Source organism: Nerophis lumbriciformis, linkage group LG18 (genome assembly GCF_033978685.3).
Source record: "Nerophis lumbriciformis linkage group LG18, RoL_Nlum_v2.1, whole genome shotgun sequence".
Taxonomy (NCBI): domain Eukaryota; kingdom Metazoa; phylum Chordata; class Actinopteri; order Syngnathiformes; family Syngnathidae; genus Nerophis; species Nerophis lumbriciformis.
In genome coordinates, this window is record NC_084565.2 from 27,558,285 (window position 1) to 27,577,763 (window position 19,479).

The window sequence follows — 19,479 nt, forward strand, 5'->3', positions numbered from 1 at the left end:
ATAAGTATTGTTTGACCCATCTCTATTATTGCTTGATTTTATGTGAATTGGTACCACTGATAAAATTTGGTTGGTATCTATGAAAGTACCAAATATGGTACCTATCCCTATTTGTACACCTTACATATCTCAATGCACAGGTGGGTGAAAGCACAATTTGACCAGAGGGTGAAATGTCAAGTTCTGTTAAATAAATAGACAACATGTAAATATTGTATGTTCAAGACAATAAGACACAATTTCCTTCTCAAAATGACAGTTTCCTCTCCAACCCCCAACATCTCCAAACATAATTCACCGCTTACCGACGAATCTGCCACCGGGCTTGATGACAATGGCACCCCTGCTGCGTGTCTCCTCCTCGACCTGGGCCATGCTCTCCCTGGCCTTTTGGTAGGAATCGTCCGTGGCGCATACAGTAATTTTGTCCTGGATGGCACCCAAACAATCCAGCTGAATGCTACCGTCACTGCCAAAACAAAAAGGAAAGACCGTCAGAGAGGAGGAACAGGGCGGCTTGACACAATAGGGTCAATAAGTCAAGTGTTACACATTGGTATAATACACAAAAAAATGCAAACAAACTATCCGAGTTTCATATTTTTGAGGACGCCGATAAACTCCAATATAAATGAATCACAATCAAAGACTTTTGTCCTTCGACAATTTTCTGAAAACATGGAAAGATTATTTAACAACAGTTAGGACAAATTCATGAAAAAAGAGAAACGCTCGCGGACAACAAATACAGACACAGAGCTAACATATCAGCATTGATGGCGATAATCGAAATACCAGAGGAAATGACTGAAGCAATAGATGGTTAACAGTGTGCAACTGCAGTGTTTGACACAATTAATCATCCATCCCATCCATCCATTTTCTACCGCTTATCATATCATCTTAATTAAAAAATTAGAACGGTATGGCATCAGAGGATTGGTCTTCAACTAGCTAAAAAGCTACTTAACCAACAGTAAACAATACGTGAAGCTAGGCAAACATACGTCTGCAGCGCTAAATATATTCTGCCTCGTACCCCAGAGATCAATACTAGGACCAGAATTGTTCAATCTTTATATAAATGACATTTGTAAAGTTACAAAGGACTAAAAGTTAATACCATTTGCAAATGATACAACTGTGTTTTGTTCAGGAGAGAACAAATGGAAGCTAATACAAATGTCAGAAGAAATTAATAAATAGAGAAATGGTTTGACAAAAACAGACTATCCTAGAATTTATACAACTAAAATAAGGCTATTCGGAAGCAGTAGGAGAGAAAGTCAAACACAGATACAAATAGACTGAATAGACATTGTCAGGGTAAAAGAAATAGATGATAAAATGAACTAGAAATCTCATGTAAAAATATACAACATAAGGTAGCAAAATAAACATCAATAATGAATAAAGCCAACTATGTACGGAACCAAAAATTACTCCATATTCTCTACTGCTCGCTAGCGTTACCATATCTAAGTTATTGTGCAGAAATATGGGGAAATAACTACAAAAGTACACTTCATTCACTAACCATGGTTCAAAATAGGTCAGAACAATACATAATGTTGGGAACATTCAAACCGTTTATTTATTGAATCAAAAATATTGAAATTCAATGATTTGGTGCATTTGCAAACAGCTAAAATTATGCACAAAGCAAACTATAACCGGCTACCTAAGAATGTACAACAATTCTAATCAACAGAAGAGGAGAAATACACTATAGCAGTAGAGAACAACACTTAAGACCTTTAGTGTATCAGTAGGTGGAATTAAATTATGGAACGGATTAAACGAAGTCTAATATGATCCGGTTCAAGAAACTGCTCAAACTCATAGTGTTTACAAAATACAAGAAGAATCCTGATAAACATCTTGACCCTTATCCTATTCATCTCATTATGTGAATCACAACTTCCATCCATCCATCCATTTTCTACCGCTTAATCCCTTCAGGGATTGCGGGGGGCGCTGGAGCCTATCTCAGCTACAATCGGGCGGAAGGCGGGGTACACCCTGGACAAGTCGCCACCTCATCACAGAGCCAACACAGATAGACAGACAACATTCACACTGACATTCACACACTAGGGCCAATTTAGTGTTGCCAATCAACCTATCCCCAGGTGCATGTTTTTGGAGGTGGGAGGAAGCCGGAGTACCCGGAGGGAACCCACGCAGTCACGGGGAGAACATGCAAACTTCACAGAGAAAGATCCCGAGTCCGGGATTGAACCCAGGACTGCTCAGGACCTTCGTATTGTGTGGCAGACGCACTAACCCTTCTGCCACCGTGCTGCCCTGAATCACAACTTATTTAACTATTTATTCATGAGAACTTCATTGATCTTGTATTTAATTTGTTTGTGTTACAAATTGAGCACAGGAAGTAAACACATGTTAGAAATTGCTAGGAAACGAAAAGAGGTAGGGACATGTTGTAAAGAGAAACTGGACATATGTGATGTACAACATTGTAACTGCATGAATGTTTGAAATAAACTAAAACCATAACCATAGATAAGCAATAACTGTAGGTCTGTGGGGTTCTGCACACGACACACCAAATGCCTTTCTGTCTGAATGCCTTCACACCTACACTTTTGACAGTTTGGCAGAAAATAAGATGCAGCAGCAGCGAGAGAGGCTGAGTTCTGTCATTTTATAGTTCCAGGTCGATTCTCTAAACGCTGATTAGGATCCAGCCGGAGATGCGAATGAACTCCACCCGACCCTCCTTTGCGTGAAATATTCTCAGACAGGAGAGTTTTGACAGTCAGCATGAGGAGAAAAGTCAGGTTGCTCTACCAGCTTTAGCTTCAGTTCCAGTTTCATTTGATTCAGTCAGCACTTTTTTGCGCATGTCACTGTGCTTTGGTGCAGAGTGTAGACTAAGGACACTTGACCCCCGCACCACTCCTTGAGGGTTCAGTTGGAGGGTTGTGGCAGTGTTCCTCCCTGCACAAAGGAGCAGATAGTCTTGCTGCTGGGTTGTTGCTTGTTTAGTGTACGGGCCTGTCTCCTGCTATCTTCTTTACACTCTTCACACTAAGGAAACTCAAACTCTAGCTTCTGTAACATAAAACATCCTGCAAAATAGCCACAACATAGCCTTAAAGGGGAACTGCACTTTTTTTTTTTTTTTTTTTTGCCCATTGTTCACGATCATTATGAAAGACATGACAGATGGATAAAAAAAAAAAAGGCATTTTAAATATTAAATAGACGTAAATAAAAGTCAGCTTACAGCAGAGCCAATGGGAGCTCCTCTATTTCGCCCATAAAATCCAATAAATAACTATTCAAATAGCGCTGTGATCACAAGCTTGTGTACAATTTCGATATGATCGATTGGCAAGGTTTTTCCTCGCTTCCTAGCTCCATGGAAGTTTATTGTACAGCATAAATCATGCATCTCACCTGGACAGGAAAAGTCTAAGGATGTATTTGGACGAATTGGTACTCTTTGACAGCCATTTAGGACCCAGAGATGGCGAAAACGACACAAAGACATGCCCCCACCCGTTTTCTTTGCAAGGATTATGAGGCATTCTTCACCTAAATGGGAATATATGAACATGCCTTTCCTAATGACAGCATACCTTGTACAGTAAGTGATGTTTTATTATAATTGTAGGCCCTCATGAAGTCTGCAGTGAGTAATCAGCAGTGTTGGGACTAACGCATTACAAAGTAACGCTTTACTGTAACGCCGTTGTTTTCGGTGGTAACTAGTAATCTAACGCGTTATTTTTTATATTCAGTAACTCAGTTACCGTTACTACATGATGCGTTACTGCGTTATTTTACGTTATTTTTTATGTAGTATCGGTTAGAAACAGAAGATCTGAGTGTGTTTTATTGGAGCGCTGCGGTGTTGTCCTTCTGTGTCACAAGGAAAAGAAAAGGCGTGCTTTGTGTGGGTGAGGGCTTTAAAGGCAGAATAGAGCGGCTCCCATAGGCTCCATTGTAAGCTGACTTTTGATCAAATGTATTAAAAAAAAAATGGACAAGAACACGTCTTTCTTTTTAATGCAGTCTAACTCGTAAATAAACATGAATAAAAAAGTCTGTTTACAATGGATCCAATGAGAGCGTCATTGAGACGTCATTGCGTCTGTTCCGACCATAAAACCCAATAAATAACCATCCAATAAGCACCAACAATATTCCATTTACATTTTGTGACCTGAATATTAACCAAGTATTAGTGATATTGTTATTCTAAGTGCTAACGTTAAGGATCAATTTTTAGCGGCGCATTGATCAGAGAGGTACTACCTTATGCTGCTCTATTGCCATCATGAGCTGGTGAGCTGATTTCTCGCCGCTGAGCTCGTGAAGGTTAATTCTAGATTATAAATCATGCCCCTCATCTGGATAGTAAAAGGATGTGGAAATATACAGAGACGTTGGTCAACTTTGACAGCCAATTTTGACCCGGCAATAGTGGAAAAAGACCCACCCACCTTTTTTCTTCGTGAGAATTATGAGTTATTCTTCATTTAAACGTGAGTATATCAACATTCCATCCATTGGCATCCAAGTGAGAGCAGACATTGTACAGTACGGAATGCTTTATCATGTTTGTTGGCTCTCATAAAGTCTGCCATGATTAGTAGTAGTTATTCTTGAAAGGAAAAGCGAACATTGTCATGCGCTTGTGAAATCAATGCGCGGTAAATATTACATGTTATTGCGAATGTGCCTGTTACTACATTAAAGCTAGTATATAAAAGATTGGAGGTTTTTGGATGTTTTTTAAGTGCTTTATATGCAGAATAGAGTATGCGGACATTTATTTACTAGTTAAAGTGCATGACAAAGAAAAACATATGCGTGTTTGTCTTGCATAAGGATTGTGAAAGATAGGCAAAAAAAAGTGTAGTTCCCCTTTAGGGGCATACTTACACTAACCATTCCTCCTCCATCTCTTGGTCTGCACTTGCCATTTATTTGTCTTATCACTTTTATTCTGTTCAATTGTGTGTGAACCAGTGTGCCGTGGAATTATTAATGTGACTATAAAGCAAAATGTACGCAAATTTTACACTAAAACATATTGAATCTAAAAAATCTAAACCCAAATTGTACCTACCGTATTTTTCGGATCATAAAACGCTCCGGAGTATAAGTCGCACCGGCCCAAAATGCATAATAAAGAAGGAAAAAAACATATAAGTCGCACTAGACCAGGGGTCGGCAACCCGCGGCTCTTTAGCGCCGCCCTAGTGGCTCTCTGGAGCTTTTTAAAAAATGTATGAAAAATGGAAAAAGATGAGGGGGAAAAAATTTTTTTTTGTTTTAATATGTTTTCTGTAGGAGGACAAACATGACACAAACCTCCCTAATTGTTATAAAGCACACTGTCAGCTTCACTGATTCGAGTATTTGGCGAGCGCCGTTTTGTCCTACTAATTTTGGCGGTCCTTGAACTTACCTTCGTTTGTTTACATGTATAACTTTCTCCGACGTTCTAGGACGTGTTTTATGCCACTTCTTTTTCTGTCTCATTTTGTCCACCAAACTTTTAAGGTTGTGCGTGAATGCACAAAGGTGAGTTTTGTTGATGTTATTGACTTGTGTGGAGTGCTAATCGGGCATATTTGGTCACTGCATGACTGCAAGCTAATCGATGCTAACATGCTATTTAGGCTAGCTATATGTACATATTGCATCATTATGCCTCATTTGTAGCTATATTTGAGGTCATTTAGTTTCATTTAAGTCCTCTTAATTCAATTTATATCTCATGACACACTATCTGTATGTAATATGGCTTTTAATTTTTTTGCGGCTCCAGACAGATTTGTTTTTGTATTTTTGGTCCAATATGGCTCTTTCAACATTTTGGGTTGCCAACCCCTGCACTAGACTATAAGTCGCGTTTTTGGGGGAAATTTATTTGATAAAATCCAACAACAAGAATAGACATTTGAAAGGAAATTTAAAATAAATTAAGAATAGTGAACAACAGGCTGAATAAGTATACGTTATATGACACATAAATAACGAACTGAGAACGTGCCTGGTATGTTAACGTAACATATTATGGTAAGAGTCATTCAAATAACTAATATATAGAACATGCTATACGTTTACCAAACAATCTGTCACTCCTAACCGCTAAATCCGATTAAATCTTCTGCCTCAGTGTCGCTTCTAAACAACTCTGCCAACTCCAAAAGGTATACAAGATATTTTACGGTAATGTGTGAATAGTTTCACACATAAGTCGCTCCAGAGTATAAATCGCACCCCCGGCCAAACTATGAAAAAAACTGTGACTTATAATCCGAAAAATACGGTACATAGATACTGTAGAATTGTTCCATGATTGATCCATTGCGCAATTAATGGATGTCGTTACATTTGGTCCATAAAATGCAGTGTTAATTTTGACTGCTGTTTTGAAATTGTGTACTCATAGTTCGACTAAAATATGTTTTAGTTTGTCACATATTAGTCATCTAAATTGATTTAGTTTTAGTCGACTAAATTTTACAACATTTTTAACACAACTTTAATCAATATAAACTATAGTAAAATTCCTTGAAACCATCTTTTTTTAGGCAAAATTTGCAATTAATCTCAATAATAAATTCCTGTCAAAAATAGATCTGCTCTCAATAAATGCAGTGGTACGTCGAGAGTTTTTCAGGTTACGAGTGTGCAAATCGCTAGTTGGTGTAATGAATGCCAGTAAATCCTTTCAGATCTGACCAAAACATTCTGTGTCTGACTCGCAAGCATTAGCTCATAGGTAGAAATCGCCATAACCCAACCATTGGAACAAAGAATGTGAGTGTAAAGGCAAGTGCTGAGAAGAGGCAGATGATTTTCATGGTAATAAAAACAAACAAACTAATCATGACAGCACATGTAAGCCGAATTGGCAAGCAGTTGGAGCATATCAACTCTGCACCATACTGACGCCGAATGAGTCTAATGCCATTCAAGGATGTTACAATAATATCTAAAAAAACCGGACATTTATCCATGAAAATATGGAAAAGCTGCTGGTGGTGTGTTTGAAGGAGAAGCAGCTCGGAGATACCGTAGAAGTACGCTCTCATGGGAAAATGCTGTACACTATTATTACAATATTTAATAAAGCTACTGTATTAGATTTTAGTACATTCGATTGTTTTGTTTTTCATACAATATTGTTGAAAAGTTTTTTTCTTTTTAAAAAGGCATGATGCATGTTAATTGCTGCACCAATTAAACAGATTTCCGTTCATTTCAATGGAGTAACAAGTTTCTCCAGTTATGAGTTGTGTCACAGAACCAAAAAAACCTTGCAGAAAGGAATATGAAACATGCAACTTTGGTCAATAAGCCAAATGCCTCTGTTCGAATATAATCTAGACCACATGGAAAGGGTTTTAATGTAGATTTAAATCATCATAGGTCCCCTATAAGAGCAGACCAGAACACTTACAAGAGCTGAAAGTGCTAGACTTGAAGTATGAAAGGGTTCCGGGCACATTTTGATAGTGGGAGTACACTCCAAGAGGCGATTTGGCATTCATTTTCCTGGGCCTTTTATGCAGAACCCAGCAACGTTGGATTTTTCCGCCGCTGTGTGTGCTTTCACACAGCGGCGCAACATCACGCCATCAGATGATTTCATGCGTGCCGACGTTAGTGCCTGTGTGACGTAGAGATTACTTGTTGGAAAGTGACAGCAGGGTGGGAGTGAGTGTGTTTAAACTTCACAACATGGTCCATTTTAAAAGGGAGCAAACGTATATAAACCTTTTCAGTAATTACTGAGATACTAGATTCTTGTTAGTACAGTAGAGTCCCAATATTCGCAAAGAAAACATTCAAAGAAACTCGCCGTATGCAAAAAAAAAAAAACAATGCTTATTTTGGATACTCTAATATCTATCACATGCTTTTAACAATTTTTAAACTAATTATTAATTTATTAAGTTTTACACAATAAAAAACAATTACATGCATACAGTATAAAGTACAGCTAATTAACTGGCGGCTCGGGGGCCAAATATGGGCAGAGAATAACAGCATTCTGGCCCCTGAGTTAAGGTCAAACCTTGCGGGACAAGCATTTTTGCAACAAATTCCTAAAAACACTGGAGCGCTCCTGTTGTATAGAGCAGTGTTTTTCAACCTTTTTTTAGTCAAGGCACATTTTTTGCATTGAAAAAATCCGGAGGCACACCACCAGCATAAATAATTAAAAAATGAAACTCAGTTGACAGGAAAAAGTCGTTGCCGCAATTGTTGGATATGACTTTAAACCATAACCAAGAATGTATTACTATAGCTCTTTTCTCAAAGTAGGTGTACTGTCACCAACTGTCACATCACACAGTGACTTATTTTGAGTTTTTTGTTGTTTTCCTGTGTGTAGTGTTTTAGTTCTTGTCTTGCGCTCCTATTTTAGTGGCTTTTTCTCTTTTTTTGGTATTTTCCTCTAGCAGTTTCATGTCTCCTATTGAGCGATATTTCCCGCATCTACTTTGTTTTAGCAATCAAGAATATTTCTGTGGTTTTTATCCTTCTTTGTGGGGACATTGTTGATTGTCATGTCATGTTGGGATGTACATTGTGGACGCCGTCTTTGCTCCACAGTAAGTTTTTGCTGTCGTCCAGCACTCTGTATTTGTTTACTTTGTAGCCAGTTCAGTTGTAGTTTTGTTCTGCATGGCCTTCCCTAAGCTTCAATGGCTTTTCTTAGGGTCACTCGCCTTTTGTTTATTTTTGGTTTAAGCATTAGATACTTTTTTACCTGCACGCTGCCTCCCGCTGTTTCCGACATCTACAATGCTATTAGCTACCGGCTGCCACCTACTGATATGGAAGAGTATTACACAGTTACTCTGCCGAGCTCTAGACAGCACCGACACTCAACAACAACACATCATTTGCAGACTATAATTACTGGTTTGCAAAAAATATCTTTAATCCAAATAGGTGAAACTAGATAATCTCCCACGGCACACCAGACTGTATCTCACGGCACACTAGTGTGCCGCGGCACAGTGGTTGAAAAACACTGGTATAGAGGAACTTGGACCACTGTAAATCCATTGGCAGATCCTTGCATTGATATTTTACCTTAATAGCAAACATAGAATAACCAGGGTCCAAACTTGTGATTTACATAACTGAGGCATTCCTCAAGGCGTGCCTTTAAGTCCTCTCCTTTTTGGCAGTTACACATGTTTTTCGTAATGTGATTTATGGAACCAAGGTGTTGCTGTAGCTGGTTTACTTTAAATGCAGTCAGTAGTCATTTGTTCAACTTCTTTAGTTATACTACTGGTTTTCCTCAATATTCCATTTTAGTTCCTCTCTTTCTCACCATTTGGGCAAATCAACTGGTGGTGCACCAGTTCAAAAAACCTGTATAAGACACTTTTGCAGCAGATTCTTAAACACACTAGCATGCAGTCATAGAGATGATCTTTTTTGCAGAAGGTCCTTAAAACAGCAGAGCCCTCCCACAGAATAACTGACAAAATAGATAGGCCAAAATAAAATGTCTATTGAAAGGATGTTGTCTCTTCGGAATTATACAAAATAAGACTGATAGTTAAAGGGGAACTGCATAATTTTTGGAATATTGCCTATTGTTCACAATCATTATGACATACATGACGACAGATGGATTTTTCTTAATGCATTCTAAATATTAAATAAACATAAATAAAAGTCAGCTTACAGCGGAGCCAATGGGAGCTCCTCTATTCCGCCCATAAAAACCAATAAATATCCATTCAAAAAACACCAACAATACTCCATTTACATTTTGTGACTTAAATATTAACCAAGTATTTGTGATATTGTTGTTATCACGTTATCACGTGACCACTGTCGTGAGTCCCTATGTTTACATCATAGAGTGGTCTGCTGTTTCCTCACTTCCTTGCTCCCTGTAAGTTTATTGCAGGTCACAAATCATGCATATCCCCTGGACAATAGATGGCTGAGAATATAAGTTGGGACACTTTGATAGCCATTTCGGACCTGGAACTGGCGAGGAAGACACGAAAAGCGCTTGTTCACCCTACCCACACACCCCTCCCCCCGCTCCTACCCAGTTTCTCCGCAAGGATTATGAGAGATTTTTCATCTAAAATGCGAATATATGAACATCCAGTCGTCATCCTAATGACAGCAGACCTTGCACAGTGAGTGATGTTTTATTATGTTTGTTGGCTCTCATAAAGTCTGCAGTGAGCAGAAATCAGTGATGAAGAGGAAAAAAAGCAACAATGTGTTTTTTTAAATTAATGCGTCCCATATGCTTAAAATTATCAAACTATGACAATTTTAACCGTTATTATAAATGTGCCTGTTACTACATTACATAGAATGTGCATTTACATCATGCATATAAAACCCTAATGGAGGTGTTTAGATGTTTTTTTAGGGGCTCTATGGGCAGCATTGAACAGCTCCCATATGCTCCATTGTAAGCTGACTTTTGATCGAATTTATTTAATATTTAGAATGCATTAAAAAAAATCCATCCGTCTTCATGTCTTTCATAATGATTGTGAACGGGAGGCAAAATTACCAAAAAAGTGCAGTTTCCCTTTAAGGGAAAAGTCAAGACTCTGGGTCTTGATCCATGGTATAAAGTATCTTATTTACAAAACCTGCAATTACACAATATCACATCTTGTTAAAGCATCTACCTGTTGGAAAATGTTTGTGTATTGACTTGTGAGACAGCCACCTCTGCAGTATTCACTCTTTTTACCCTGCAGACAGCGCCATCAAACCATTCTGTCTTTTAGTTACATCAACAGAACAACTGAACTGATACCAGATTATTGCAACCTTAAAAGTGGAGTGCCTAATTGGATTTATATTTGATGTTTTGGCTTTATTATTTAGGAGCAGGGTAGCTGTAGGAACGTGGAAAACGGGATGTTGACCTCACGCTTACCTGGTGACATACTGCTGGATGCAGTCGAAGCTGCCCTGCGGGTTGTCTCTGCCAACGTGTGACAGGTAGAACGTAAACGTGTGCAGCTCATTTGAATTTTCTGACCGTGGTATTGAAATTTTCTGCAGGACACAAGAAAAACAAAACAGGAAACAGTGAGTCAAAAAGGACACAATGGATATAGAACGCACTAACATCTGCTATTGACCACGTAACCCCTTTATAGTATTCCCCTAATTAGAATTAATAGGTTTATTAATCGTGACAACTTGGCCAAAGCCAAATGACAGTAAAAATACTCATTCATGGATAAATGGGGTTATAATTGCCACTCCCTAAGCAAAAAAGAAAGACAAGTGTGGGAATGTGTGGTTTGCCATCTCCTTACAATGAGACGTTATTGTTTGAATTTGAAATAAAAATACACTAAATGTATAAATGTTCTCTGAGCATCCTCTTACAGTAAAAAATAAACAAACCCAAAAGACTTTTAAATACACCCGTGCACACACAAGATAAAGTCAAATGCTTGAAGTTTTTTTAAATAAACTTAACACTCGTTATTGTTACCGCCACCAGCAGGTATGCAGTATCTAACTGCTGTTTTTTTTGTCAGTTAGTTAGCAACATAACTCAAAAAGTTAGTCGGATTTTGATTACACTTCAAAGAAATGCCAGAAATTGGATAAGGAACAGCTGATTATATTTTGAGGGTGACGCAGATCATTTGTAAGTTTACATTACAAGGCTGAAGTTCTTTATATGTATGCCAGCGGTCACGCCTTCACCCACAGAGACGAAGAGAGTGGATGACTGACTAGAGGGTTCACTTTGTTTATTTAATTCCGCTATAAAACAAACAATTGTTGAGGCCGATGCATAGAACGAACCCTCTTGCAGCCTGTTTGGAAGCCAGAAACAGCAATTTCATTTACCATTTGATTTGCTGGGGTATGCTTGTTAGTTAGCAAAACAAGTTATGGCCAGATTTTGATTAAACTTTCAGGAAACGTCAGAAATGACATAAGGAACAAGTGATTGCATTTACACTGTATGAATTCTGTTGTTTCTTTCTTTTCATGCATTCTTTACTATTGGGAGGAAGGATCTGGTGGAGGTCTGCACACTCTCAGTGCTTTTCTAGTTAATAAAATCAAAGTATAATAGCTTACCGTATTTTCCGGACTATAAGGTGCACTTAAAATCTTTTTTTCCCCCTCAAAACTCGACAGTGCACCTTATAACCCAGTGCGCCTAATTTGAGGAATACGTTTGGTTGAGCTTACCAACCCCGAAGCTATTTTATTTGGTACATGGTGCAATGATAAGTGTGACCAGTAGATGGCAGTTAAACATAAGAGATACCTGTAGCCTGCAAATGATGGCAGTCACACATAGGAGATACGTGTACACCGCAATATGACTCAAATAAACAATACCAACATGTGTTCTATTAAAAAAAATATAGAACATTACACACGGCGCTCAAAAATCTATCAAAATGTTTTAGTACGACTTTGGTAAGCTATGAAGCCGCACCGCTTGAAGAATTGTCGGCGCATTAAACATACGAGTATTATTATGGTGTGTGTATAAGGTTAGACATATCTGACGTTTTGTTTTGCAATATTATGCAAAAGCAACTTTTCTTACCTTCTGGTAACCTGCTGATCTGTACTTGGGATCTGCATAAATCCGGAAAATTTGTGCGCGTCCGCCTTTGTAGTCCATGGCGACAACGTAGTCGATAAGCTTCTTTTTTTTCTCTATCTTATGGGACATTCATCCTCCGCTGTTGCCATTTCTAATATAAAGTAGTGTAAAGTTCTTACTTATATCTGTCAGTAAACTTGCCATGAAAGCGCTAAAACATACCCGTGTAGTGAGTTTACATTATTCACCCAAGGAACTTTAGTTATTAGAGTTCAGGTGGGACGGTTTTTCACGGGACACATTTCCGGTGTTGTTTCCGGATGAGAAGATGCTGCTCCGTTATTTATTTAAGTAAAGTCTGAATGTCATTAAAACAGTTAGCTCCATCTTGTGACACTTCTTCCACTCCCGTCCTTGCACGCTACACTGTTACAAGAAAGATGACGGGGAGAAGACGCTGTCGAAGGTGAGCCACGTAAATAAGACCACCTACAAAACGGCGCATCCTGAAGCGACTGTCAGAAAGCGGCTTGAAGATGATCTGTAAAACATAATCTATGCAACATTTTGACCAAAGTTCCACGATTAAATGTTATGTAGACCAGTGGTCCCCAACCACCTGGCCGTGGCCCGGTACCGGTCCGTGGATGGATTGGTACTGGGCCGCACAAGAATAAAAAAAAACAAAAAAACAATAATAATTTAATTTATTTTTATTTGTTTTCAATAAATCAACATAAAAAACACAAGATACACTTACAATTAGTGCACCAACCCAAAAAACCTCCCTCAACCCATTTACACTCATTTCCACAAAAGGGTTTTTTCTTTCTGTTATTAATATTTCTGGTTCCTACATTATATATCAATATAGATCAATACAGTCTGCAGGGATACAGTCCGTAAGCACACATGATTGTATTTTTTTATAACAAAAAAAATATATTAAAAAAAATCACCCAACCCTCCCGGTCCGTGGGACAAATTTTCAAGCGTTGACCGGTTCGCAGTTACAAAAAGGTTGGGGACCACTGATGTAGACCACAAGGAAGTGTTTTCAATTTAGAAAAAAATTATAATAATATGACTCCTTTAATGCACCCTATAATGCGGTGCGCCTAATATATGAAATAAGATAAAAAATAGACCATTCATCAGCAGTACGCCCTATGGTCCGGAAAATACGGTATATATTTTAACAGTGGCCAACTTACCTAAAAAAATACATTTAACCAATGTAGTTAGGACTGAGTGTTTTCTTCTTTTTACAAGTAACAGTGGTATTTTCTTTTGCACTTTAAAATGTTGAAGCATTGAAAGGTTGTATGATGGCCACCATGGAACAGATTTTTTTCTTCTCTTGAAGTATTTCCTATCGGGGGGTGTTTCAAAATCCAAACAAATTGAAGGTTGACCACAAACTTGCTGACATTTGACTGCATGGCTTTCGCTGTACAATCCAGATGCGAGACAGGCCCATGCTACTCAGCTCAGGTAAGAAAAGGAGACATCTTTAGTCATCTTTAAGTCCGAGTGTAAACTCTGGATCACTCACAATCTTGACACACGGTCCCACGTCAGGCGGATCAGCTCTGTTTACCAAAGGTCTTACACGTGTGAAGGCTGCAGGTGGCCAACTATAAATACATGTCCTTTATTTCCACTCTAGTACAACACACCAGCTCTTACTGCAGGCAGACTGAGCAACAAATTGAGCTTTTTTTGTGAAACGAGTATTACTATAGAGCCGTATGCTGTGTGCACACAGCTGGTTTTACCTTATTGCATTGATCAACAAACACAACAGGAAAAGAAAAACAATCTGCCAAGAGGGAAAGCACATAAATTTAGGGTAATTTAGGGTTATTGCCCGAAAGAGTTGGTGCTGCAGCGCAGCAGCTATACATTACAGGGATATAAAATGTAATGTGTTGCAATTTGAGCATTTGGGTCCAGGGATGACTGTGACGCGGGGAGGCCGACGGACAGGACTGACGCAGTTTGACTCAGTGACTCATTGCAAAGAGTGCGAAGAGAACGATGCTCCTCCACACCAAATGGCTCACTGACAAACAACATCGCATGCGTGTGATATGAATTTGTGAACATTTCAATTGTTGCTGAGAAAAGATGCTTCAATCAACACCTATTTATTTAACCACTGAGTGTCCAATAGTGGTCGGGTGCCTATTGGCGCCTCTAATAAAAAACAGTGGCATTTACAGCTGTGACATCCTGATGGTAGTTTTTTCATAAACTCTACAAGATCAGGGTTTCTACAAGTATCAGCAAGTACGATTTAATGCTGTTTAATGCCATTTGTATTGCCACTTAGAAACAATGTAATGGCCATGTCCCACTCCATATGGTTATTATATATCAGTGGCGGGCCGTGCGTTTCCCACCTAGGCCTTCAGTGATGTCCGACTTCAATAATTACCTTTCAAAATACCATCATTTATGTCGCCACATGACCATTGCTGGAGAAATACTATACAGAAACACATTTACGCCCTACTGTCCATTGAATCACATCAACAGTGTACAAAACGGGTTATTTTCTGGCGCATTTAAAAATCAATAAACCCGCATCAGCAATTAAAACATATCCTATGTGGTACTGTCAAAATTAAAATTGCAAAAAACATAAAACGTGAAAAAAATAAAGAAATAAAATATTTGAACTCACAATTTGTAGCACCCATTTGACGCTGCATAAGCCAGTGGTGCCGCTGGTTGTGTGGCGGGCATTTAAATGATAAATGATAAATGGGTTGTACTTGTATAGCGCTTTTCTACCTTCAAGGTACTCAAAGCGCTTTGACACTACTTCCACATTTACCCATTCACACACACATTCACACACTGATGGAGGGAGCTGCCATGCAAGGCGCTAACCAGCACCCATCAGGAGCAAGGGTGAAGTGTCTTGCTCAGGACACAACGGACATGACGAGGTTGGTACTAGGTGGGGATTGAACCAGGGACCCTCGGGTCGCGCACGGCCATTCTTCCACTGCGCCACGCCGTCCCATTTCCCAATTTCATCGCCGGGACAGCTGAGCTAGCTTCTGGGGTTGGCCGACATCGTCTCACAAGATTTAGTTTCTCTTTAAATATCCTTCTCGAAAAGGGCCTTGCAAATATATGTGTTGTCTTGTCTAATCATAAAAGATGCAGACGAGGCGTGTTGGCTGAGTTCTTAAAGTTTACTCCACAGCGTGCTCATCAAAAACATCAAGCTGCCGGCATGTCTACATTCAACAACCTAAACGGGGCTACTGAGCATGCTCTGCACTACTGTGGCATGCTGGGTAATGGAGTTCTTATGTTGCCTAGCTCATACCATCACAATATATATCTGCCTTAGGCCAGCTAGAAGGCCTTACTGACAACAACTCGTGATCTGATTGGCTATCGCAACTGTCTATAACCTGTATGTGTCCGTTCACTTACAGTGCGCAGACGCCTGCATTGTTGATTCTGAAGGCCCTGGGCAGATTTGGTACAGCATGGCAACATAAGCTAGCTGAATTCTGATTGGATAAAAACTCTATAACCTAAAAACAACAGCGCTGGAAGGAGCATAATATGACATGAAGAGACTATGAATACTTTTAGATATTTAGGGAAATTATGATCATGATTTATGGTTATGTTAGGCCAGCAGCGAAGGCCTTGGTGGCCCTGACGGCACACCACTGTTATATATAGTCAAAAGCTTACAATTGTCTGTATACACACATAATTGTAAGCATTTGACAGTAATAATGTTAAATATTGGGAAATATTTCATTAACTTACTACCTAGTGAATTAGAATTGGCTTGCCAGACTCTTTCATCTGATAATTCATATTTATTGATTTATTTTTCTGTAGTAGCATCTAGTGTTCTGTCTTCATGCACCGGCCGTAGACAGTAGCCAATTAAAAGGTTCCGCCTGTCAATCATCACACTGTACCTTCAATCAAAATTATTGAAGGGAATCTGCACTTAAGCCCTTTAATTACATATCCAATTCTAAATTAGTTGATCAATTAAAAAAATGATTTCTGGGAATATTACATTGACTTAGACTTTAAGTCTAGGTCAATGTAATATTCCCAGAAATCATTTTATTGTATTTTATTTCTTTAAAACATGCTGTAAAAATGCAAGCCCTCTGAAAATATGCCTTAAAATAGCCACAAACTGGAGGGATTTTTTTAAATCCAGATACAATCTGAAAAAAAAGTTAAAAGGTTTTATGGAATAATAAATGAACATCATACTAGGACTGCAAATGATGCATGTGTTGGGAAATAGATGATTGACTTAAACATTTTCGAAAAAGACATGTTATGGATGAATATTTGGAAAAATGCCAATAAGCCCTTTCGATGCATTAAAAATAAACTGAGTCAATTTAAAGTGTTTACAGTAGATAGCAAATTATGTATAAACTGTCAGGCAGCTGAATGAACTCTTACTCATTTACTATGGGAATGTCAGAGAATAAAAGTTGTGGTCTGTTGTGAGAATTGCCTTCTTTGTCCATCTTCGGCAACCGTAGGTCACGTAAGGTGCCTGCACCACGAGAGTTGCTAATGTTAGCTAAGTTAGGTCATGTGTGTTGAACTGTAGACTGAAAAAAAAATGGCGTCGTGTGTCAAACAAGTTCAGCTTCCTCATTAACATGACATGACAAAGCTTGAGCCCCCAGAGCCGTTTCATTTTGCTGTCCAGCAGAGTGGAGGCAGCGCTTTTCTCGCTTTCAAACCTTACAAGACCTCTTGTATCCAGTTTGAAAGCCATATCCGAAAAAAAGAAACTCACACACAGACGTAGAACGTTATGAAGTTCATTTTTATATATCGTTTGATGGTTTGACGATTTGACTATCGACCAAGTCCTACAATTGTATTACATTTTTTAATGCCTTTGGACATTGCATTTAATTATTTTCAATGCCATGTAAAACCTTAAGTTTTGCAAAAATTAATGTTAATTTAATGACTTCTTGCTTTTTAATGCTCCCCAGAAACCCTGAAGATGGCAGTAGCTGTGTTTGAAGTATCATGAGAAGTCAATCCACCGATGCAAACCCTTGGAAGGTCGGTTGCTGTAAAAAGTGTGACTATCGGTATTACGAGCTCATTACTGCTATTACAAAATTGGTTCTGTTGCTGCTGTGTTGAGCAATATACTTATAAATGTACAAAAAAAATGACCGTGTGGTCAAAGAGAGCAACGTTTTCCTTTCCAATTTCTCAGACACTACAAACCATTAATAAAATGTAAAAAATATATATATATAATTAAAAAAAAAAACAAAAAAAAAAAATATATATATATATATATATATATATATATATATACATATACACATACATACATACATACATACATACATACATACATATATATATATACATATATACATATATATATATATATATATATATATATATATATACATACATACATACATATACATACACTATATTGCCAAAAGTATTTGGCCACCTGCCTTGGGAGCATAGAATTGTCCAAAATGTTTTGGTATCCTGGAGCATTCAAAGTTCCTTTCACTGGAACTAAGGGGCCAAGCCCAACTCCTGAAAAACAACCCCACACCATAATTCCTCCTCCACCAAATTTCACACTCTGCACAGTGCAATGTACCGTTCTCCTGGCAACCTTCAAACCCAGACTCGTCCATCAGATTGCCAGATGGAAAAGCATGATTCATCACTCCAGAGAAGGCGTATCCACTGCTCGAGAGTCCAGGGGCGACGTGCTTTACACCACTGCATCCGACGCTTTGCATTGAACTTGGTGATGTATAGCTGATGCAGCTGCAAAACTGGTTTCTCTGTCGTGGCCGCGTGTCATCAGTTACATTGACAATTGTTATCTGAACTGGTCTCTCAAAGGCAACAGCAGAAGTCACACTGATTTGCAGGTATGTAATTTGTTGTGAATTCATGTACTGTGTTGGTTTTGTTCTTTGAACAAAGTGACGTTCATGCACGGTTCATGTTGTGCACCAGTAAAAAAACATAACTTGGTCTTGAATTTGAAAAAAAAAATATATATATATTTTTTTTTTCCACTAAAGAAGGGTTTGGTGAATGCGCATATGAAACTGGTGGGGTTCGGTACCTACAACAAGGTTAAGAACCACTTATCTAACGTTTGAACTGTAAAACTTTGTTATTTTTTGAAAATATTAGCTCATTTGGAATTTCATGCCTGCAACATGTTTTCAAAAAAGCTGGTACAAGTGACAAAAAAGACTGGGAAAGTTGAGGAATGCTCATCAAACACTTATTTGGAACATCCCACAGGTGAGCAAGCTAATTGAGAACAGGTGGGTGCCATGATTGGGTATAAAAGCAGGTTCCATGAAATGCTCAGTCATTCACAAACAAGAATAGGGCGAGGGTCACCACTTTGTGAACAAATGCGTGAGCAAATTGTTTGAGAACAACATTTCTCAACCAGTTATTGCAAGGAATTTAGGGATTTCACCATCTACGGTCTGTAATATCATCAAAAGGTTCAGAGAATCTGGAGAAATCACTGCACGTAAGCAGCAAGGCTGAAAACCAACATTGAATGCCTGTGACCTTTGATCCCTCAGGCGGTACTGCATTAAAAAGCGACATCAGTGTGTAAAGGATATCACCACATGGGCTCAGGAACACTTCAGAAAACCACTGTCAGTAACTACAGTTTGTTGCTACATCTGTAAGTGCAAGTTAAAACTCTACTATGCAAAGCGAAAGCCATTTATCAACAACACCCAGAAACGCCGCCGGCTTCGCTGGGCCCGAGCTCATCTAAGATGGACTGATGCAAAGTGGAAAAGTGTTCTGTGGTCTGAAGAGTCCACATTTCAAATTGT

General features: G+C 38.6%; 1 protein-coding gene across 2 annotated transcripts in view; it reads right to left on the minus strand.

Annotated features, from left to right (window-relative positions):
- Positions 1-19,479, minus strand: part of ell (elongation factor RNA polymerase II) — an 83,523-nt gene that overhangs the window by 20,269 nt on the left and 43,775 nt on the right. For both annotated transcript variants that reach the window (XM_061977936.2, XM_061977934.1), the window contains exons 3-4: positions 10,937-11,058; positions 306-469 (exon numbers count right to left, since the gene is read on the minus strand). In XM_061977936.2, coding sequence (XP_061833920.1) covers positions 306-469; positions 10,937-11,058 — 286 coding nt within the window. The remainder of the gene's footprint in view (positions 1-305; positions 470-10,936; positions 11,059-19,479) is intronic.